The sequence below is a fragment of the Orcinus orca genome, chromosome 16 (assembly GCF_937001465.1).
Source record: "Orcinus orca chromosome 16, mOrcOrc1.1, whole genome shotgun sequence".
Lineage (NCBI taxonomy): Eukaryota > Metazoa > Chordata > Mammalia > Artiodactyla > Delphinidae > Orcinus > Orcinus orca.
Genome location: NC_064574.1, coordinates 81,240,049 through 81,263,525, shown reverse-complemented (window position 1 = coordinate 81,263,525; position 23,477 = coordinate 81,240,049). Strand labels below are relative to the sequence as shown.

General features: G+C 40.2%; 1 protein-coding gene across 12 annotated transcripts in view; it reads right to left on the bottom strand.

Annotated features, from left to right (window-relative positions):
• ZCWPW1 (zinc finger CW-type and PWWP domain containing 1) overlaps positions 1-23,477 on the bottom strand; it is a 30,377-nt gene that overhangs the window by 3,432 nt on the left and 3,468 nt on the right. For 4 of the 12 annotated variants that reach the window (XM_033426463.2, XM_033426464.2, XM_049699091.1 and 1 more), the window contains exons 3-15: positions 20,635-20,691; positions 19,563-19,816; positions 18,998-19,076; positions 17,785-17,902; positions 17,331-17,488; positions 16,885-17,007; positions 11,026-11,142; positions 10,172-10,292; positions 9,473-9,548; positions 8,961-9,065; positions 7,958-8,041; positions 7,289-7,355; positions 6,779-6,876 (exon numbers count right to left, since the gene is read on the bottom strand). In XM_033426463.2, the coding sequence (XP_033282354.1) occupies positions 6,779-6,876; positions 7,289-7,355; positions 7,958-8,041; positions 8,961-9,065; positions 9,473-9,548; positions 10,172-10,292; positions 11,026-11,142; positions 16,885-17,007; positions 17,331-17,488; positions 17,785-17,902; positions 18,998-19,076; positions 19,563-19,816; positions 20,635-20,659 (1,425 nt within the window). In that variant the 5' untranslated portion in view covers positions 20,660-20,691. Of the gene's footprint in view, positions 1-6,778; positions 6,877-7,288; positions 7,356-7,957; positions 8,042-8,960; positions 9,066-9,472; positions 9,549-10,171; positions 10,293-11,025; positions 11,143-16,884; positions 17,008-17,330; positions 17,489-17,784; positions 17,903-18,997; positions 19,077-19,562; positions 19,817-20,634; positions 20,692-23,477 lie in introns of those variants that run through there. The other 8 variants (XM_033426467.2, XM_033426468.2, XM_033426469.2 and 5 more) reach the window with 8 other exon arrangements.

Genomic DNA, 23,477 nt, shown 5'->3' with positions numbered 1-23,477 from the left:
AAAACCAGGGACTTCCTTGGTGGCACAGTGGTTAAGAATCCGCCTGTCAATGCAGGGGACACGGGTTCGAGCCCTGGTCCGGGAAGATCCCACATGCTATGGAGCAACTAAGCCCATGAGCCACAACTACTGAGCCTCCGCTCTACAGCCCATAAGCCACAACTACTGAGCCCACATGCCACAACTACTGAAGCCCGTGCTCCACAACAAGAGAAGCCACTGCAATGAGAAGCCCGAGCACCGCAACAAAGAGTAGCCCCCGCTCCCTGCAACTAGAGAAAGCCCGCGTGCAGCAATGAAGACTCAACGCAGCCAAAAATAAATTAATTAATTTTAAAAAAGTATCAAAACCAAACATGCTAGAGAATTATCAGATTGGAAATTTAAAGCAAATATGATTAATATGCACAGGGCTCTGAAGGCTAAAGTAGACAGCATTCAAGAACCGATGAGCAATGTCAGCAAAGAGATGGAAATCCTAAGAAAGAATCAAAAAGAAATGCTGAGGATCAAAAACACTGTAACTAAAATGAAGAATGCTTTTGATGAGCTTATTGGTAGACTGGTCACAGCTGAGGAAAGAATCTCTGAACTTGAGGATATCTCAAAAGAAACCTTCAAAACTGAAAATCAAAGAGAACAAAGACTGGAAAAAAGAATGCAATATCCAAAGATTGTAGGATGACTACAGAATGTATAGATATGTGTAATGGGAATACCAGAAGGATAAGAAAAAGAGAAATATTGAAAACAATAATGACTGAGAATTTCCCAAATTAATGTCAGACACCAAACCACAGATCCAGGAAGCTCAGAGAACACCAAGAAGGATAAATGCCAAACAGTCACACCAAGGCATATTATTTTCAAACTACAGAAAATTAAAGTCCTGAAAGAAGCCAAAGGAAAAAAAATCTTACCTGATATGCTAAGGAAGGGGAGAAAATGGAATCATATAAAAGCTCAATCAAAACCACAAAAGGCAGAAAAAGAATGGAAGACAAAAGTAGGAAGAAAGAACAAGGGCAACAAATAGAAAACAGTAACAAATATTGTAGATAATAATACAACTGTATTAATAATTACTTTGAACATCAACAGTCTAAATGACTGTCTAAAATGACCTATTAAAAGACACAGATTGTCTGAATGGATCAAAAAACAAGACCCAACTATATACTGCCTACAAGAACCCCACTTTAAATATAAAGACACATATAGATTGTAAAAGTAAATGGATGCAGAAAAATATACCACGCTAACACTAATCAAAAGAAAGCAGGAGTGGGCTTCCCTGGTGGCGCAGTGGTTGAGAGTCCGCCTGCCGATGCAGGGGACACGGGTTCGTGCCCTGGTCCGGGAAGATCCCACATGCCGCGGAGCGGCTGAGCACGTGAGCCACGGCCGCTGAGCCTGCGTGTCCGGAGCCTGTGCTCCGCAACGGGAGAGGCCACAACAGTGAGAGGCCCGCGTACTGCAAAAAAAAAAAAAAGAAAAAAAAAAAGAAAGCAGGAGTAGCTATATGTTAATTTCAGACAGAGCAGACTTCAAAGCAAGTAAAGTTATCAGGGATAAAAAAGGGCATTACATAATGATAAAGGGGTTAATTCTCCAAGAACACATAACAATCCTTAAAGTGTATGCACCTAACAAGAGAACACCAAACTACATGAGGCAAAAACTGACAGAACTGCAAAGAGAAATAGTTGATCCCACTATCATAGCTGGAAATTTCAACAACCCTCTATCATAAATCGACAGGTTCAGCAGGCAGAAAATCAGTGAGGACACAGTTGAACTCAACGACACCATCAATCAACTAGATATAACTGGCATCTATAGACTACTTTATCCAACAACAGCAGAATACACATTCTTCTCAAGCTCACATGGAGCACTCACCAAGACAGACCACTGGGCCATAAAATACAAATTAACAACTTTAAAAGAATAGAAATCAGGGGCTTCCCTGGTGGCGCAGTGGTTAAGAACCCGCCTGCCAGTGCAGGGGACACGGGTTCGAGCCCTGGTCCGGGAAGATCCCACATGCCATGGAGCAACTGAGCCCGTGCGCCACAACTACTGCACCTGCGCTCTAGAGCCCACTCGCCACAACTACTGAAGCCTGTGTGCCTAGAGCTTGTGCTCTGCAACAAGAGAAGCCACTGCAATGAGAAGCCTGCGCACCGCAATGATGAGTAGCCTCCGGTCACCACAACTAGAGAAAGCCCATGCACAGCAATGAAGACCCAGAGCCGCCAAAAAAAAAAAAAAAAGAATAGAAATCATACTATGTCTGCTTTTATACCACAATGGAATTAACAGAGATAACTGGAAAAATCCCAAAACACGTGGATATTAAACAACACACTTCTAAATAACATAGGTCAAAGAAGAAATCTTAAGAGAAATTTTTTAATGTATTGAACTAAATAAAATGAAAATATAACTTATCAAAATTTGTGGGATGCAGTGAAAGCAGTGCTTAGTGGGAAATTTATAGCATTGAATGATATATTAGAAAAAAAGAAAGATCTAAAATCAATGATGTAGGTTTCAACCTTAGGAAACCAGAAAAATTAGAAAAAGAGCAAGTTAAATCCAAAGCAAGCAGAAGAAAATATATAATTAGAGCATAAATCAATGAAATTGAAAACAGGAAATCCATAGGAAAAAATCAACAAAACTAAAAGTTGGTTCGTTGAAACGATCAATAAAATTGATAAGCCTCTAGGTAGGCTAACTAAGAAAAAAGAGAGAGGAAACAAATTAATATCAGCAATTAAAGAGGTGACATTACTATAGGTCCCAAGGATATTAAAAGACTAATAAAGGAATACTACAAAGAATGTTATGCCCACAAATTTGATAACCAAAATGAAACGGACCACTTCCTTAAAAGACACAATCTGTCAAAACTCACACAAGAAGAAATAGACCACTTGAATAGGCCTACAGCTAATAAATAAATTGAATCAGTAATTAATATCCTTCTAGAGCAGAAAGCACCAGGCCCAGATGGGTTCACAGTGAATTTTACTAAACATTTAGTGAACAGATTATACCAATTCTTTATAATCTCTTTCAGAGGATAGAAGCAGAGAGTATTTCCTAACTGATTCTATGAGGCCAGCATTACCCTAATACCGAAACCAGACAAAGACGTTACAAGAAAAGAAAACTATAGATCAATATGTCTGATGCAGAGATGTAAAAATCCTCAACAACATATTAGGCAAATCAAATCCAACAATGTATAAGAAGAATTATACACCATGAACAAGTGAGATTTATCCAAGGCATGCAAGGCTAGTTCAACATTCGAAAATCAATTCATGTAATCCATCACATCAACAGCTAAGAAAGCAAAATCATGTGATCCTATCAATAGATGCAGAAAAAGCATTTGACAAAATCCAACACCCATTCATAATAAAAACTCTCAGTAAGTAAGGAATAGAGAGGAACTTCCTCAACTTCATAAAGAATATATACACAAAACCTACAACTAACATCACACTTAATGGTGAGAAACTAGAAGCTTTCCCACTAAGATCAAGAATAAGGCAAGGATGTTCCCTCTCACCACTCCTTTTCAACATCATAGTGGAAGTTCCAGCTAATGCAATAAGACAAAGGAAATAAAAAGTATAGAGACTGAGAAGGAAGAAATGAAATTTTGTTTGCAGGTCACATGATTATCTATGTAGAAAATCCAAAAGTATCAACTAAAAACTCTAGGAACTAATAAGTGATTATAGCAAGGTTGCAGGACACAAGGTTAATATACAAAAGTTCATCACTTTTCTACATACCAGCAATATAAAATGGAATTTGATATTTAAAAATACATTTATATACCATTTATATTAGCACCAAAAAAATTAAATAATTAGGTATAAATCTAGCAAAATATATACAAGGTCTATATGAGGAAAACTACAAAACTCCAGTGAATGAAATCAATGAAAAACTAAGTAAATGGAGAAATAGTCCATGTTTGTAGATAAGAAGATTCAATATTGTCAAGATGTTAGTTTTTCCCAGCTTGATCTATAGAATCAATGTAACTTCAATCAAAATCCCAGCAAGTTATTCTGTGGATATCAACAAACTGATTCTAAAGTTATATGGAAAAACAATAGATCTAGAATAGCCAATACAATATTGAAAGAGAAGGACAAAGTTGGGGGACTGACCCCATCTAACTTCAAGACTTAGTGTAAAACTACCGTAATCAAGACAGTGTGGTATTGGTAAAAGAACAGACAAATAGGTCAATGGAACAGACTAGAGAGCCCAGAAACAGACCCAGATAAATATAGTCAGCTGATCTTTAACAACGAAGCAAAGGCAATAAAATGGAGCAAAGATAGTCTTTTCAACAAATAGTGGTGGAACTACAAAAAAATTAATCTAGGCACAAACCTTATACCCCTCACAAAAATTAACTCAAAATGTATTATAGATCTCAGTGTAAAATGTAAAGCTATAAAACTGCTAGACGATAACACAGGAGAAAATCTGGATAACCTTGGGTATGGCAATGAGTTTTTATGTACAACACTGAAGGCACAATCCATAAAAGAAATAATTGAGGGGCTTCCCTGGTGGCGCAGTGGTTGGGAGTCTGCCTGCCGATGCAGGGGACATGGGTTCGTGCCCCGGTCTGGGAGGATCCCACATGCCGTGGGGCGGCTGGGCCCGTGGGCTGTGGCCGCTGAGCCTACGTGTCCGGAGCCTGTGCTCCGCAACAGGAGAGGCCCGCGTACCGAAAAAAAAAAAAAAAGACTCACGATAGAGGACTATTACCTAAAATAAACAAAGACAAATGAACTTATTTACAAAACAGAAATAGACCCACAGACATAGAAAACAAAGTTATGGTTACCAAAGGGGAAAGGGGGGAGGAATAAATTAGGAGGTTGAGATTAACATATATACACTACTATATATAAAATAGATAACCAACAAGGACCTACTATATATCACAATATTTTGTAATAACCTATAAGGGAAAAGAATCTGAAAAAGAATATATATATATGGCACTGAATCACTGTACACATATGAAACTAACATATTATAAATCAACTATACTTCAATAAAAAAAAACATACAAAGAACTCATAAAACTCAACAATAAAAAATAAACAACTCAATTTAAAAATGGGCCACACACCTTAATGGATATCTCACCAAAGGAGATATACAAATGGCCAATAAGAATATAAAAAGATGCTCCACATCATATGTCATCAGGAAAATGCAAATTAAAACAACAAGATACCACTACACACCTATTAAAATGGCCAAAATCCAGAACACTGACAATACCAAATGCCAGCAAGGACGTGGAGCAATAGGAACTCTCATTCATTGTTGGTGGGAATGCAAAATGGTACAGCCACTTTGGAAGACAGTTTGATGGTTTCTTACAAAACAAAACATACTCTTACCATACAATCCAGCAATTAAGCTCCCTAATATTTACTCCAAAGGAGTTAAAAACTTATGTTCCCACAAAACCGTAGTTATAGTGGCTTTATCCATAATTGCTCAAACTTGGAAGCAACCAAGATGTCCTTCTGTAGGTGAATGTATAAATAAACTGTGGTATATCCAGAAAAATACAATATTATTCAGCCAAAAAAAATTAATAAATGAGCTATCAAGCCATGAGAATACATGGAGGAATCATAAATGCATAGTTGTAAGCGAAAGAAGCTAGTCTGAGAAGGTTACACGTACTGTATGATTCCCACTATACGGTATTTCAGAGAAGGCAAAACTATGGAGACAGTAAAAAAAAATCAGTGGTTCTCAGTGGTTAAGGGGTATGGGAGAAAAGGGATGAGTAAATGGAACACACAAAATTTTTAGGGCAGTAAAAATACTCTGTATGATACCATAATGATGGATATGTGTCATTATATATGTGTCCAGGCCCATAGAATGTACAACACCAAGAGTGAGTCCTAATGTAAACTATGGACTTTGTGTGATTATGATGTGTCAATGTAGGTTCAGCAACTGTAAACAAATGCACCACTCTGGTGGGATGTTGATAACAGAGGAGGCTATACATGTGTGGGGGCAGGAGGTACACAGGGACTCTCTGTACCTTCTTCTCAGTTTTCCTGTGAACAAAAAACTGCTCTTAAAAAGTCTTTAAATATGAAAAATATATGTATTTCATATGCCTGAAAACAGATTAAGGAAATAAAATAATGAATATCCTAAGTGTTCACAAAGGGAAGAAAGGACAGTGAAGAGAGGCAACCTGAAATTGAAATTGCTCCAGTAGGAACCAAAGAACTACAGTAGGAACTGAGATTGTAATCAAAAGATAAGTTCCGGGCTTCCCTGGTGGCGCAGTGGTTGAGAGTCTGCCTGCCGATGCAGGGGACATGGGTTCATGCCCCGGTCCGGGAAGATCGCACATGCCGCGGAGCGGCTAGGCCCGTGAGCCATGACCACTGAGCCTGAGCGTCCGGAGCCTGTGCTCCGCAACGGGAGAGGCCACAACAGTGAGAGGCCCACGTACCAATAAAAAAAAAAAAAAAAAGATAAGTTCCTAGAGATATGAGATATTAGAGAGAATAACTGAGGAAAGAGGAGACTCTCCTTCCCTGAAGACCCCCTAAGAGATAAAACCAGCCAGCCAGTCAGGGCTACTCTGATGCAGGGACAGGACGGTTCCTTAGAAAATATAAATCCATGCTAACCAGATGGCCTACAGCAATCTCCTAAAAGGAATCCCCAAGATCAATCTTACTTTTTTTTGTTGCTCTTCCTCCTCTTCCTCCAACTCTGACTCTTCCTCTTCTTTCTCCAAGCAGGAATCTAAGCTGTTAGCCCCAGAGAGCATTACGTCTAGAACAGGAATAGGAAGGAAAGGCTAAATAATTTATCCGATAAAATAGGTGATGAGTTAGTGGAGCTGATCCCAGAGAATCAGTCTTCTAATTCTGCCTTTCAGGTCCAAGTCACATTTTCTCCACGAAATCTGATCCTAGATTATCATGGTTCCACCCTTTTCAAAGTCCTGTCACTATTCAACATGCACCCTCCCTCCCTACTCCCTTTTTTTCTCCATTCCTCTCTCTACCCATCTGTGCATCCATCCATCCTGGACACTTGGTCAATGGCATTCATGAAGAGCCTCCTATTATAGAATCCAGAACTAGGTTGATGATATTGGATATAAAATAAAAGCTTCAGTTGCTGCCCTCATGAAGGAATCCCTTCCCTCTCTCTCTAGTCTTTAACCTCCTACTTATCCTACCTTTTCCTTCCCCACTGTAGTCAGATCCACTGTATCGGCTCCAGAAACCAAACAGGTTAACCCGCTCCTGAGGGAACCAAGAAACAAAAGCATCATCTACTACTCTCCCAGGGGCTATTTTTGTCCTGTCTTCAAGGTTTTTAGTTATAGAATTTGTATTAATATTCCATACCATTTTCACTTGAAATTTCATACTTTCTATCTAGATTTTGTAGAGCTTAACTATTATAATGTTATAATATTATAATATACAATATTATTATAACTTCTTTTTCCAGTTTGTTTATAATTCAGTTAATAACTGGGAAGGGGAAATTCACTGTCATTCTCTACCGCACCCAAAAGCAGAATCTGAGGGTAAAAACTGACTCCACATAAGAGAGAAGATAAGGTACATACACCTGAGACTCGAAGTTAAATAGGTTGGTGGGATTCCCCCTACTAACAGTCCCTGTTTGGACTGAGAAAAGATCCCATTTGTCCAAGGGTAGGGAAAAGAATGGATGATTTAAGGCATCAAGGGAAGCTGGCCTGGGAAGAAAAGACTAGTTCTAGGACTAAGACTGTGTAATGGGGAAGGACAGCCGGTTTTCTACAGTAGGAAATGCATAACTTGCTTTGTGTCCCAAGTCCCAAAGAGAAGCAGGTATGTGATCTAAACTTTCCCACCTGAATACTGATCTGCTCTGCCTCTTGGGCCATCATCAGGGCTGCCCCCAGTTTCTGGCTGAAGTCCTTATTCTTGCACTTTTTCTGAAATGAAAGATTTCAGAAAAGTAACTCCAACAAACTGCTACTCACCAGACATTACCTTTACATTTATTTCCAGTTTCTGGTATTGATATGATACTCCTATTCTTAATCTTTTGAGCTCAGAGACACAATCCCGTCTTATACCCAAACAAACCTTTCATCAATTCCTAGCAAAATTTTCAACCAACATTTTGGTGTCCTCTCCAAAGTAAAGCCCATGGAAATTTGTAAAGGCAAAATTAAAGGAGTTCGGATGACTGTACTTCTAAGCTTCTCACAAGTTTCTTTAGATCCAGCTGCTTGATTTAGTACTCACTGCCTGATTTTCTAAGGTCCCTGAGCTCCTAAACCTCTGCTCATTTGCAAGGCTCATCAAGCCCAAACTGGTTATAGGGAAGAAATATTATTTAGTTAATTCAGTGGTTCTCAACCAGGGGAGATTCCCCCCCCCATAATAGATTTGGCAATGTCTAGAGACAATTTTTTGGTTGTCACAGCTAGGGTTAGGGGTCCTACTGGCTAGATGCCAGTAGGATGCTGCTAAACCTCCTACAACGCCTAGGAATCCCCTCACAACAAAAAATTATCTGGCCCAAAATGTCAAGTGTCAAGACTGAGAAACCCCAAGTTAATCTGTGCCTTCATTTCTATCACACCTGCTTTGGCTAAACTGTAGAAAACCATGGTCTTTAGGAAGGCCCTCTATCTGCAGACAGGGAAAGAGACTAAGAAAAATCATTATCCTGCTGCAATCCTGGTAGAAAGAAGTGTACCTCATGAATAACCTCACCCTTGCATACTTGGTCAGATATGTACTTTCTCCTCACACAGCTTCCCCTGGGAGAAATCAGGTTTAATAAAGAGAAGATTTAGTTTTTCAAGTTCCCTATATCACAACTGACCCCTGAGGGTTGCTCACCACTGCAGCTAACTCCAGGGATAGCTCCTGGAAGTTCTTTAGCATGTTGACTGGGATCCAAGCACGAGAGACTGTTTCTCCAAAAAATGTCACATGGTACTTGGACTGTAATAAAAGATGGTACTGTTATAGACTCTTGTCCTTCTTCTTGCTTTGGCCCTCTAGCCAGAAAAGGCAGGAGAAGAACTGAGGATTTACAAGGAAGGAGGGGCTGGGCCTTCTCTGTTCCTTTAAACCTGACCCACATATCCCACCTCATTCCATTGTTCTTCCATCCTGACCTCAGGAGTCCTAACCAAAGCATATTTATCAAAACATGAACGTCCTAGTAATGAATAAATTTTAATTAGATACAAATTTGTTTCTATATCTTTTTGTCACTCTAGCTAAGAATCTGTTTCTGCTTGTGTCTGCTGGCTATGTCTATATTTCTAACTATGTACATCTGTTAGGATGGATTTGTTCATTACTTTGGCCTGAGCACCTACCCACCCTGAATCAGGAGAACTCACCGGCAGGGAATCAAGATGAGATGCAAAAAGAAAATATTCCCCCAGGTCAGGATCAGATTCTACCATGCCTGGCCACCTGGAGAAGACACATGGGTGTAGGGGATGGAAGAGAAGGGGTTAGGTGAACAGAACACAAACTCATCAATATACATGTACATAAAAGGGCAATATGTTTCGCAAATAAAGGACCCCCAAAATAGACCCCTCTGTCAACCCTCCACAGTGGTCACTACCAAATGATTGAAGTGACTTTCATCAATGTACAAAGAAGCTCAGAATCTTTCTAGTAAAAATACCTTATCCTTCTAGGCCTTCTGGCAACCCTGAGAAAAAAATCTTTTGACTAGGGACATCTCCAAAAAAGAAGCTATTCCACCCTTCCTTGTTCTCTTTACTTTGTATATCTCTCATTTTCCAATGTCTAAAAAAATATCTTAGAGCCACTCTTCTCTTTCTACCCATCCAGGGTAGAACTGTCCAACCCTTTTTTCCAGGGAGATACCACCTCCATCGTGAAACCTCTAGAAAACAGGTTCTTTCAAAGCCTCCAAGCTTAGCACTTTATATTCTCCCTCACCTATGCTCTTTCTAAGGCAGGTACCATTTCCATTATAAATCCCTTCCATTTCCTCCCTCCCTGCTTGAATCTACCACTCCCAAGTTCATGAAGGATGCTCTGACTCTGCCATAGCGCCCTACCAGGGGTAACCGTATTGCTTGGCCCAGATGATGGATCCTGGGATGTAGGAGGCATAGGCCACTTCATTCTCATGCCCTGTCCAGGTCTCCTCAGGGATATCACAGTGATTATACTCCAAATCTGCCAAAAGAGAGGAGGAATGAAGGGATGGAAAGAGCCTCATAAGGTGAAAATCTGGATGAGGGCAGAGGAGAGGACAAGAAGAAATTGGTATATGCAGCAGGTAGGACCAAAAGGACACCTGGGAGACCCATGAAGGAAATGCAGCCAGAGCCTGGAGAAGTAGGAGAGTTGCCTCGTTATGCTCTGTAGAAAGAGACTCCAAACTTCTACCTACATCCCACGAGTCTGACCCTGCTTCCATCAGTGTAACATCATGAAGGTAATTTCTCTGATATTCTGTTTTCTCATCTGTAAAATAGTTGGGCTAGACTATAGCTTCATAATCTCTTCCAAGTAGTTTCAAACATTCTAGAATTCTAAGACACTGAATCTCTCTCACTGGCTTTTCCCCATACATCCCATATCCCTTCCTATCTGCCAACCTAATACCAACAATCTAATCAGATTGACAGGCTCAAACCAATGCTGAAGAAGATGGAATTCACTCAGAACATATGTTTAGATTCCAGGACTCTCCTCACAACATAGCTCTTCAGAGTGTCTTCCTCTAGCCCTTTATGCCGGATTCATCTTGTCATGACAGCAAGATCCCTCCCTCTCCCCAAACACTAACTACAAGGACCCCTGGAGTCCTAAATATACTTTTGTCATATTTAATCTAAAGGATGGAAGCAGGGAAAGAAAGGGACGAACAATAAAAACTGGAAAAAAAATTTCCACTCCATTCTACCTGTATTCTGGTCACAGGACCAATTATCTGGGAGGACTGAGGGGTCAATGTTCCCACGTAGCCGCCTCCATTTCTCACAGTTTGGCGAGGAACACTGGACCCAGACTAGACATTGACCTGTCACAGGAAAAAGCCTGATATAAGAGACTCAAAAATATGTTCTTCCTTCTTCAATTTAATTAAAATCAATATACTCCCTGCCACCACCACCTCTGCCAGAATCACAAAGCCTTAGAGATCAACTCATCCAATCCCTAATTTATAAATGGTAAAACCAAAAGCTCAGAGGAGATAACTGACTGCTAAAGATCAGTCTAAATTGGTGGCAAAGCTGAACTTAGAGCCCAGGTCTCACATCTCAATCCTTCTCCTATACCATGCTATCATCTCTCCTCCCCCAAGGCAGAAAAGAGTGTTTCCCGTATTGACAGTTCTTAAAAAGGTTGTCTGGCATATTTCTGACTAGTGCCTCATTTCTCTGAGGGCATGTCACTACTAAAAAGTTCTTCTGAAGGACTAACCAGCACTTCTTTTGTGCACAGCATCTGGAGTTCCTGTTTCAACCTCAACAAATTAACCTGACACCAAATCACCAAGTTGCAGCCTTTGGGACCAACAGCCCTGAGTTCACCCCTCTCCAAAAGACAGGTTTAAGCCTATCGTTTCTCAAACTGTTTACTTCAGGCTGTGCTCAATGGCCAAACACTCCTTTTATCCATTACCTTCCAAACTCTCATCCCCACCTTTCTCTACCCCCACATCTTCTAAGTTGACTCAACGTTCCACACAGCCTCTCCTCTCTCCCTCCCAAACTCTTCCACTATAGTCTTTGGGATTCCAAACAAAAGCAACAAAAGTCCACATGTCTTCAATCTCTTCTCTGAAATTCTGCCTCCTTTCTGAAATCTGGTGATGCGCTAATGACACTGCCCCAACCCGACCCCACCCCACCGCTGAAGCCCTTTAAGAAGAGCCTGTCCTTCTCACACACCCCACGCCAGAAAGTGGGGTCAGCATCATCCTTACTCCCCATTGACACTTGCAGACCATTACTATCCTCCCTCCTATAAAACCCTTCCTCCCTCGAGGCCTATGCCATGGGACTACACTGCCCTCTCATCACCCTTGTCACGATGCTGGCCATCTGGTTCAGTCTTCTCTCCACCTCCTGCCCTCGTAGATGACCACTACAGCCACAGGAGTAAACTCACAAGGCACCCCGTATGTTCTCCTCCATGCCACCTCGGTCACCCCTCACCTCAGGAACCCACTCCCACCCTGCATGCCACACCCAGTCATCTGCAGGGACCGCGCACTCCCCTGAACCACTTATCTAAACCCCTCTCTGATAAAAATGCCCCATTCTTCCACCTTACTTGCTCCAAGACCCCTGTGGCAACTTTCAGTTTATCTAGATCTCCAATCCACTGGTCCCTACCTTTCTCTCAATCTGGTAGCAATTAAGATTAATTGTTTTTCTTCACTCTGTACTTACGCAGGTTTGATTTCCTTAGATTCTCTTGCAGACATCAACAACTCCCTTTCCCTCTGTCCTTCCTCCCGCCCAGCTAGCAAACACAATTCTGAATGAACCCACTCTCCTTTTTCTGTGCCTATACTCATTTGACTGAGCATTGCTAGAGAAAAATCACTGACCAGCCACCTAGGTATACTATATATTCACAGCTAACAATATCAACCAATATGTTTCTCTAGTTAGTTCACTCTCCCACTGTCAAATTTTACCTTGAATGCCGAAACATAAGGGATGCCCTCCATCCCACCAAAATCATCCCTCAGAAAAGCAGTTGGCTTACATTTGGGTCCCTTCACAATATCTCATATTATGGATCACCTTCTCAATTCCTTTATTTTGAAGAATAAAGTACTGGTTGAGAATGATATATTAGTCTGAAGAGACAGTTTCCAATGATAGTTTTGGATATTTACAGAGGTGACCTGGAAAGACTAGAAGAAAAGAGTGGGGGAAAGGGCCAGGGACCATAAAAGTGAACAGAGATCAATCAAATAAATGGTGGTTGTAAAAATAATGAATATTAAAGAGGAAATGAGTGGGGGGGAATCATCCTAATGCTATAAAACTAGATATTTATGGTTTAGGATGAACTTTCCAATGACAGTTTTTAAAGACATACAGTTCCTTAAAGTTTCCTCTTAAGCAACTTAGAAAGAAGAGGTGTTTGAAAACAGTGTTTGAGGCTCACGATGTGCCTCCGTGATAATGAAGGCTGATGTCATAGACACAGCTCAAGAGCATTTCAGTTGACTGCTCATTCTTGAAACACTAGCTTTCTTGGGTTCTGTGATCCCTCATTCTCCCGTTTCCCCATCCCATCTTTCTGGTAACTCCCTCCTCAGTCTCTTTTACTGAATTCTCCTCGCTCTCTGTCCAATCTCTAAATCCCTGAGTTGGAGTTCCAAAGCCTAATCATGGGTCTTCACTCCCCATGCTGCACTTTCTCCTGAGGCCGGCTCATCCATTCCCTCAGCTTTGAAATCCACTTTCACACCTGACAACACACAGAAGTACGTTAACAGCCTCCGTTCTGAGCTCCCGGCTCCTATAGCCATCTTGCTCTTTGGTATCTCTATCTGGATGTCTCACAACGATCTCAAACCTAATGGGCCCAAACCCAAATGCTTGATCTTATCCTACAGAACTGTCTTTTCCCACCTCCTTTCACATAACTGCTCAAGCCAGAAGCCAATCATCTTTGACAAACCCTCTCCTCTCTCTCACCTCCCAATATCCAGCTCATTACCAAGTTCTGACAATTTTACCTCTAAAATATATCTTAAAACCATTCACTTCTTGTCTCCTTCATCATCCTAATCCAAGCCACCAAAATATCTAATCCTAGCGCTAACTTCCTAGCTGGTCTACTCTTGTCTCCCCATACTCCATTCTCCAATTAATCACCAAAGGGGTACTTTTAAAACATCAATTTGATGATGTCACTTCCCTGGTTAAAACCCACCAGGGGCTTCCCACTACACTTAAGATAAAATTCTCACTTTGTAACATGGTCTTTGATCTAGCCACTGCCTACCTCCTTACATTTATCCAGAGCCACTTTCCAGCCTTGCTTCCCTTGCTCTCTGAATCCCAATTATACCAGCTGTCTTTTAGTATCTGGAGTAAGACAATCTCCACCTTACCTAAAACTGTCTCCTATGCTTCACTTTGCTAACTTCTAGTCTTGCTCCAGGTTTCAGCTTAAATGTTATTTCCTTACAAATGCTTTCTCTAGCTGACCCAATCTTAATTAGGTCTCCACCATTTCCTCTCATGACATTCTTTTCCTTCCCTTCACAGAACTTAATGAAAATTTTATTTACTGGATACTCCCTTTCTACTTCCTGCTCCAGGAGCATCCACCTCTCCTTGGCAACTGTGAAAAACAGGAAGAGTGGTTCATTAATAGGAAGAGGCTTACACAGTCACTACAACCACAATTCAACTCACGAGCACTGCCAAAGGAGTGAACTTCCATCTCCCAGTCTAAAATCTATCCCTCGTCTTAATACTGAGAGTTACAGATGGAACACTACTACCCAGACCACCCGACTACCCAAATTAGACTTATACCTCCAGCTCTTTATACTGATTGCCATGTCATTACAACACGAGGAGTGGTTTACTGCCCTAGACTACCTTGTTTCGTACCTGCATAGTCTTCCTAGAGTTTTCTTTCCAGTATGTACAAACCATATTATTCTTCTATAATCCAAATTTTATATATATATATATATATATATATATATATATATATACGCATGCCTATTAGACACCAGCTGATTGTTTAGTCCACTGTTCCTTAATCTTAGGGTTCTGGTTTTTGGTTTTTTTCTTTTTTGGTGCAAGCCTGTTTTCTCCCAGATTAAGTCTACTTATTTTCAAAATTTTAAACATACTAATATATTGTATGATCTATTTTATTTATCATACTAAAATTTCCCAATATTACCAAGGTTATTTCACACAACGTATTTGTTTGTTATCTATCTAGCACACTAAAACTGTAAATTCTATGACAGCAAGGATTATCTATTTTGTTCACTAATATATTTCTAGTACCCAGCACAATGCCTGGCATATAATATAAGGCATTAAAAACTATTGTTAAAAGAATAAATAAATCTATATGCATCCTTATTTCCCTCCATCCAATCTGAAAGGCTGGGTCCTTTCTGACTCAAAATAAACCCTCTGATTCTCTTCTCATTCTCTTCTTTAATCTCTCCCTCTCTATAAACAATTTTCTCTCAGCATATAAATATGCTGACAATAAAGAGGTCAAGTGTCTTTCTTTTAAAAGAAAGCTAAAAAAAAAAAGAAAGAAAAATCTTCCATCTACTTTATACCCACTCCCCTTTATTTACTATTTTTTCCCTCCTAGTTTTCACATCTAAACTAATTGAAGAAAGTATCTATTCTTCAACCAACAATAACCTGCCATTCACCCTCACCAACCCTTATGGTTGCTCTAATCAACCCTAATGATTTCCTAATTGTGATATCTGTTGATTTTCAAATCTTTATTCTTTTTGTTATCTCTGTAGTAGCATTTAACATGGCTAAACACTCCCTCTTTCTTGACATTCTCTCCTCCCCTGGAATCTGTGATACCACACTCTCCTAGTTTTCCTCCTACCTTTCTGAGCTTTCTCTTAGTTCTTCTTAGCTTTCTCCCTGGGTACCTCTTCCTCTGCTCAACCCTAAACATTATGCTCCCCCAGGGTTTTTATCCAATATTCCCTTTTCACTCTACACCCTCTTCTTGGAAAATTTCATCTATTCCTATTGATGCAGATGACTCCCGAATCTGTATCTCCGAGAGCCCAGACCCCTTTCTTGAGCTCTAAATCTCATCACAGACCCCCTAACTCAGGCAAAGCTCAATCCATCATCTTCAACTTGCTCTTTCTTCTATATTTTCCACTTCAGATCATGATTCTTCATCCACTCAGTCACTCATGCCGGAAAACAGGACCATCCTAGAGGCCTCACTCTTCTTCAGCTCTCATACCCAGCAGCAATCGTATCATATTGATCTTGCGTCCTAAAGATCTCAATTTTATCTCTTCCTCTTCACTGCTATTGTCTGTCTTCCTTGCCTGGATAATTATTTCTATGGGTCTAGTCTTTCTCCTGCCAATCCATCTTCCATGCTAGTGTCAGAGCAAGCTTTCTAAAATGCAAATCTTATCAAGTTTTGCCTACTTAATGTCAATCGTTCCTCTTTACTTTTAAAATAAAATCCAACTTCCTTAGCCTGACTTGTAAGGTCCTTTAAGATCTGGGGCTTACTTGCCTCTAACCTTATCTCCCCCACCCCTACAACCTCCTACTCCCCAAAATACCCAAAAGCTACAAACATTAGCCCTCCTCCATTACTCTGCCAATAATTATCACTCTGACCCCCATTCCCACCTTAGTTCGTCTGACTAAATTATACTTCAAGATCTGGCTCAAGTGATATCTTTTTCTTGGAAACTTTCCCAGGACTACTCCCAATTTGTAGCTTTCTTGTTGGCCTTCCTCACAAGCTTCTCTCGTGCGCGACAGGCTTATATTTGTTTCCTCTGCATTTACTCAGTACCTCCTAAAATGCCTAGAATTTAGCAAGCACCAAACACCTGTGGATTATATGACTTAATAACTGAATGAATGAAATAGTTCTCTCTCTTCCTCAGCACCATATCCTCTAACAAGCAGCTGTGAGGGATAAATTATAGTCTTTGCAGAATTTCCTCTAACATCCTAACCCTTACCTCTCTCCTCCACCTCCAATTTTCAAGCCCAAGGTAGGTTTTTCAAACCATGGCTGAACTCACCAAAACCACTTCCCTCTCCTTTTTGTTGGTCCCTGATCTGAGAATGATCCTGAACTGTTTTCTTCAGTTGATCTTTCTGCCTGTGCTCATGTCCACTTTGGGCTTTCTCCATTTTCTCATTTTCTGGGAAGATAAAAGAAAACACATGAGCCATGCCGCTAAGCCTGCGCGTCCGGAGCCTGTGCTCCGCAACAGGAGAGGCCACAACAGAGAGAGGCCCGTGTACCGCAAAAAAAAAAAAAAAAAAAAAGAAAACATTGTAGGGTAGGGAGATGAAGAAGAGAATCTCTGTAGATAGTAGAGGCCAGTTAAAGAAGGAAGAAGAATCATAGCTCAATAGTTTCAAGTCTTGGGCTGAAAATTCTCAGTATGCCCACTGTCCAATTCCCTAATTTCATGGAGTAAGTACTTGAGCCAGGTGTCAGAATGTATCTGACTATACTTACGAGCAGCCTTCTTTCTTTTGCTTAAGGAGAGTTTATTGAATTTCTTCTCAGAGGGTGCAGGATCTGGCTGGCCTGGCTTAGATGTCTTTATCTCAGGGATTACTCCACCTTCCTGAGAGGCTGAAATCTCTAGAATATGCGGTACCACTACCCTCTCTCTGCAAATAAGATTTTTAATTAAAAGGTATAAAGGGGCAATTTGTAGTACCCCTCTTTTGAAAAAACCCAAGGATAAAAGTTAGGAGGACAGAAGAATTGTAAGCTCTCTATGGCCTCCTGAGGTCATTTTATCCATCTACTGGCCTATTTTTCCCAACTCAACTCAAGTATCTTTCCTGAGATGAGAGAAAGCTATAGAGATATGAAAAATGACTACATAGATAGATAGATGGATAACCATTTATCAATATTAAGTCTACCCTGTGATCAACTCGCCTCACTGGGATAAACTTACCCATCAGCACTATTATTATCAGTAGTAGAAGAAGCAATTCCTGGTTCCTTGTCTAACTGGGTACATCTTGTAGGCTGGGCACAGGAAGTCTCTGCAAAATCGAGGCTAGATTCCATCCCTCCCAAAACAAAATACTATAAGCAGAGAAGCAATTAAAGAAAACAGCTACTCCATTATTTCCAAACTGTAAACTTTCATTAAAATATCTCCCATCAGTTGCCTGGAAGAGCTTACCTTTGGACTTTTGCCACACCATAGAACTTTCAAGTTTTTTGTTTTTTTTTTAATATTTATTTATTTATTTATTTAGTTGTGCCAGGTCTTAGTTGCAGCAGGCGGGGTCCTCAGCTGTGGCTCACAGTCTACTTAGTTGCAGCTTACCGGCTCCTTAGTTGTGGCATGCAAACTCTTAGTTGTGGCATGCATGTGGGATTTAGTTCCCCAACCAGGGATTGAACCCGGGCCCCCTGCATTGGGAGTGTGGAGTCTCAACCACTGTGCTACCAGGGAAGTTCCAACTTTCAAGTTTTTTAATTCTCAGGAAAAACTACAAATCTATATCCTTCTGCAAGCCTTTCCAGATTGATTTGCCTATTCTAGGATAGCCAGGTAATGTTAACTTTATTTTGTGTACATAACAGAAATTTTATGTACCATGTTTTATATCATTTGCTCCTCAAACTTTCTCTAGGAATGGAAGTATACCTAAGAATAGCTGAAAATGTCAAACCACTGTCCTTAGCCTCATGACCTTATGGGGAAGGCCTCACGACCTATGCTATAGAGTTCCTTATTCTAAAATCAAATTCCTGAGCACATGTTAAAGCAGTATTAGAAACAGAAATATACAACGGTAGATGGAGATGGAGACTAAGTTCTTCAAATCTGGGAAAAATAAGTTATCTTTTCTATGAATATTGTAAACATATAGAAATAAATTTAAATTACATTTTAAAAATCTAGATGAGACTATTTTTATATTCTGAAGTCAATGTAATCTACTTTTCTAAAAGTCTGTACCCTCTGTCTAAGGTGGTTTAGCTATAGTCCTGTTGATAGAAGATGAAGTATTTAAAAATATTTCAAAGTCTCATCTAATATTTCTTTACTTAGAAAGATGGAGGGAAGGAGAGAAGCTATCGACTTATTCTACCCCTCAGATAACAATTTCTTTGCCAAACTGAAACTCTTTTACTCTCACTATAAGCCATACCCAAGCACTCCTGGAGGGACTTCTGTAGCACAATCTGGACAATCTCCTCAAATTCTGCATTTGTAAGAGTTGATTTTCCCTGCAGAGAGAAGGGTAGGGGAGAAAAACTGCTCATCTTTCCCCAGTCCTCCTCTGTGACTAGTCAAGGAAGCCTCCTTTAGATGAGGCAGTAAGTTCACAAGACTGAGAGCATAAAGTCAACCTAAGGATTCCATAAATTCTATCCCAGATCTCCTGGGAGTAAAGGAGTCAAAGAAAAGGAAAAAGTTTATAAAATTTCTGTCTACTTCTACTCTCACCTCCATCCCACCTCAGCCCCTCCCTGCCCAGTATGCCCTGCTAAACGCTTTCATCAAAACACTTTTTACCTCTTAGAGAAGAAAATAGAAGCCCCAAAAAGAAATCAAAAACGGAAACTACAGGATGAATTTTCCCTGTGGGATTTACTACATTCAAATTTATGTTATAAATATTTAAATGTCTTCTGAAATGAAAAGATCCTGTTTGCCCAGGCTGGGTGACTAGGAGAAACTGTCCCACTAGAGCCCATCATTGTGATTTTTACCTTTTCTTTCTTCTCTGCTTTCTTGCTGTCTTGAGCCTTTCCTTTTATCTCCTGGCCACTGCTTGTACCATTCTCTTTGGTTGTTTTCTCCTTCTTCTTCTCTAACCTGGCCTTTAGCAGGCTTGGCCTGGTCTCTGCCTCTGGGGAACTGATTCCCAGGATCTCCTCCTTCGATGAGTTAAGGTTATAGGGCATCAGGCTATGCAGTTTTTGTGCAGGTGGGGCAAAGGTTTTCTTTGGTCCCTTCCCGCATTCTGAAAGAAATTTGATCATCAAATGGAATTTATGAAATATAGAATCTAACACAGAAATTGCCAAACACTACCATTGATTGACCATATCAGAATTATCTGGATATGAAATATTAATAATATTATAATATGAAATATTAATATTATAATGAAATATTATAATATGAAAAAATAAATTATTATTTAACAGATTCCTAGGCCTTCCTTCCCCAACCCTCCCAGCCCCCCACCCTCTCATCCCTGCCCTAAGATTCTGATGAAGTAGTTTGAAGTGAGGCCCAAGAATCTGTAATTTTATGAGGCTATCTAGATGATTCTGATGCACTACCAGGTTTAAGAACCACTGAGTAAGTCAAAGGTGATAAATATAAGTATGCAGGAAGCTGAATTATTCAAATGTGAATTTTTTTCTTTAATTTGCTTGTTTTAACTTTTCACAAAATTTTAGGGGAAATTAGAGAAATTTTTAAAAACCTAGTCAAAATCTACAAACGATGCAATGAAAATTGTACTGATCCTCCCAGGTATAAGTAATGTATCTTTCTTCTGAGCTTCCATAATACTTTGTACCTGTCCTGTGGCATTTACCACATTCAAATTTATGTTTTAAATATCTAAATGTCTCTTCTCTCCCTACGAGTTCATACATTTCTTGAATAAGACTGTTTCTAAGTCAAATGTATTTCACTCAAAGTGTCTAGAAAAGTAGTAACTTTAACAAAGTGGACAGGAAATACATGTGAATTGAGCTTCCCTTTGGGGGGAAAGATGTCCAGATGACCAACGGCTGAGAAAGAAGAGGAAAGTGACTCTTGACTCACCTTTACTCTGCAAGGTTGTCATCATTCAGCTCAGAAGCTACACTTTTCTTTATGCCTCTGTTAGAAAAAAGAAATGAACTGCTATTACTCTGAACATGATTTTTCAAATTTTATTGAAGCCTAGTTGATTTACAATGTTGTTAATTTCTGCTGCACAGCAAAGTGATTCAGTTAAACTTATATATATTCTTTTTCATATTCTTCATCATTATGGTTTATCACAGCATACTGAATATAGTTCCCTGTGCTATACAGTGCTGATCGAACATGATTTTTTTTTTTTTTTTTTTTTTTTTTTGCGGTACGCGGGCCTCTCACCATTGTGGCCTCTCCCGTTGCGGAGCACAGGCTCCAGATGCGCAGGCTCAGCGGCCATGGCTCACAGGCCCAGCCGCTCCGCCGCATGTGGGATCCCCCCAGACCGGGGCACGAACCCATGTCCCCTGCATCGGCAGGCGGACTCTCAACCACTGCGCCACCAGGGAAGCCCTGATCGAACATGATTTTAAACTTTCTCCTCTACCTGTCTTCTTGGGTTCAGGGTCTCTTTGCCTGGGACACTTGAACTACATTTTCTACCTTCTTGATTACAATTCTACTCCTCAGCAGTGCCAATTACATGCTGGAGGATAATAAAAGTTGCTGTTTTAAAGATCAGCAACAATCCTTAGTGTTTTAAGTGCCTAGAATCATGTGCAACATGAGGCAGGCACTTGTAAGTAGATAGAAATGATAGTGGCAGTGATGTGTTAAAAAACAAAATTCAGGGGCTTCCCTGGTGGTACAGTGGTTAAGAACCTGCCTGCTAATGCAGGGGAAACGGGTTCAAGCCCTGGTGAGGGAAGATCCCACATGCTGCGGAGCAACTAAGCCCGTGAACCACAACTACTGAGCCTGTGCTCTAGAGCCTGCATGCCACAACTACTGAGTCCGCCCACCTAGAGCCCGTGCTTGGCAACAAGAGAAGCCACTGCAGTGAGAAGCCCGCACACCGCAACAAAGAGTAGCCCCCGCTCACCACAACTAGAGAAAGCCCGCATGCAGTGATAAAGACCCAACGCAACCAAAAAAAAAATAAATTAAAAAAAATTCAACTGAGTAAATTTTGAGGATCTTATTGGCTTTATTCAACAATTCACGAATTGGGCAGCATCCAATCTACCAGATAGACAGGAGCTCCAAGGAGCTATGCAAAATTAAAGACTTTTACAGGCAGAAGGGAGCAGGAAGAAGGAAGTAATACTAGGCAAAAAAAAAAAAAAAAAAAAAAAAAGCAGGTTGGTCATACAAGGTTACTTTCCTTTAAGGGACTACTGGAGTCTATCAGGCAGATTACCCAACTAGTGATGATCAGGCAATTCCTGACTGACTGGTTTAAGATTCCATTTCTGGGAGACCTAACATTGTAATTAAGTTGTCTTGGTTTAGTGACTTGGGGCTTAGCATAAGCAACCCCATTTGGTGCCTCTTATTAAAGCAAGACACGTTTTTAACAGCCAGAAGTATAAATAGTAGCAGAGTAGTGGTAGTAGGGTGTGGACAGTCCTGGGAGTTAAACAGTGAGAGTTTTCTTCAGAGGGATAACCTCATTTCACAAGGTTCTCCTGAATACTTAAAAGACAAATAACCTATAAATTCTCCTACCTAATTCAGACATCCCTATGCATAGAGAACCCCCTTTATTAACATCACTATAATGTATATCTTCCCTTTACCTAAATCTTCTAGTCTAATAAATTTCCGAATGTGCTGGATTCTCGCAATTTCTATTCATGGCTCAGAAATATTTAGTAATCAGCAGAGGTCCCCAGAGAAGCTAGTAATAAGAATCTAGCATATTCACTCTATATCCATAGTTTATCTGTAGCTATCTACTCACAGATGTTCTACAGATGTAGAACACAGATGTTCTATATCAGCATGCTTCATTATTTCTACCAAAGTTGTGACTAATAATAATAACACTTATTGAGCACTCACTATAATCTTTGAATATGTCATCTCATTTAATTCTCCCAATAAATCTATGAGATTGATACCATTTTACATTTGGGGAAATTAAGGCTTAGAGGGATTTAGAGACATTAAGTAATCGATAAAGTGGTAAAAATCAGGATTAGAATCTGTCTGATTTATAAGTTTGTGTTATGAATTGTGCTACACTACATCCCAATCGTCTAGTTCAGTAGTTCAGTGCTTCACAATAACTTTAATATCACAGCACACACGTAAAGCATACATTAAAAGTACACACTGAAACACAGAAAATATTTCTAGGTACTCTAGGGTAAAAGGACCAGGCTGCCCACATCCATATACAACTGAGGGATGAGAGTGGGGGGCCTCCAGCCACACTAAAGGCTGAAGAGGTTAACATCTCTACACAGCTATAAGTCATTTGTGACCCAGCACAGTGCCAAGACTCATCTTGTGATGTTCCAAGAACTTGTACATTTTTCCAGTTTTCACTTTCCACCATTAATATTATTTCTACCCAGCTGTGGTTTGCCCAAAACCTCAGTGTTAATACATGGTAGAGTCAAGATGAACCCAGGTTTTGGCTTCCAAATTCTAATAACATGTCTGTTCTTCTCAGTGATCTTATTTCTGGCTGTTGGTTTTGAGTGCTTTGAAGGCCCTGGACCTGAAACTCAATCTTCCTACTCTGCCATCTCCCACTATAAAGAGATCCAAAAGCAGCATAAAATGGATCTTTGGGTTCATACAGTCTTCCCTCTAAAGGGGCTGAAAATTTTACAACCCTCAAATGGCCAAGCTAAACACTCAGTTGTTCAGGGTGTAGAATTCCTCCCTCCAGATCCCAAGATGAATTCAAAAGGTAC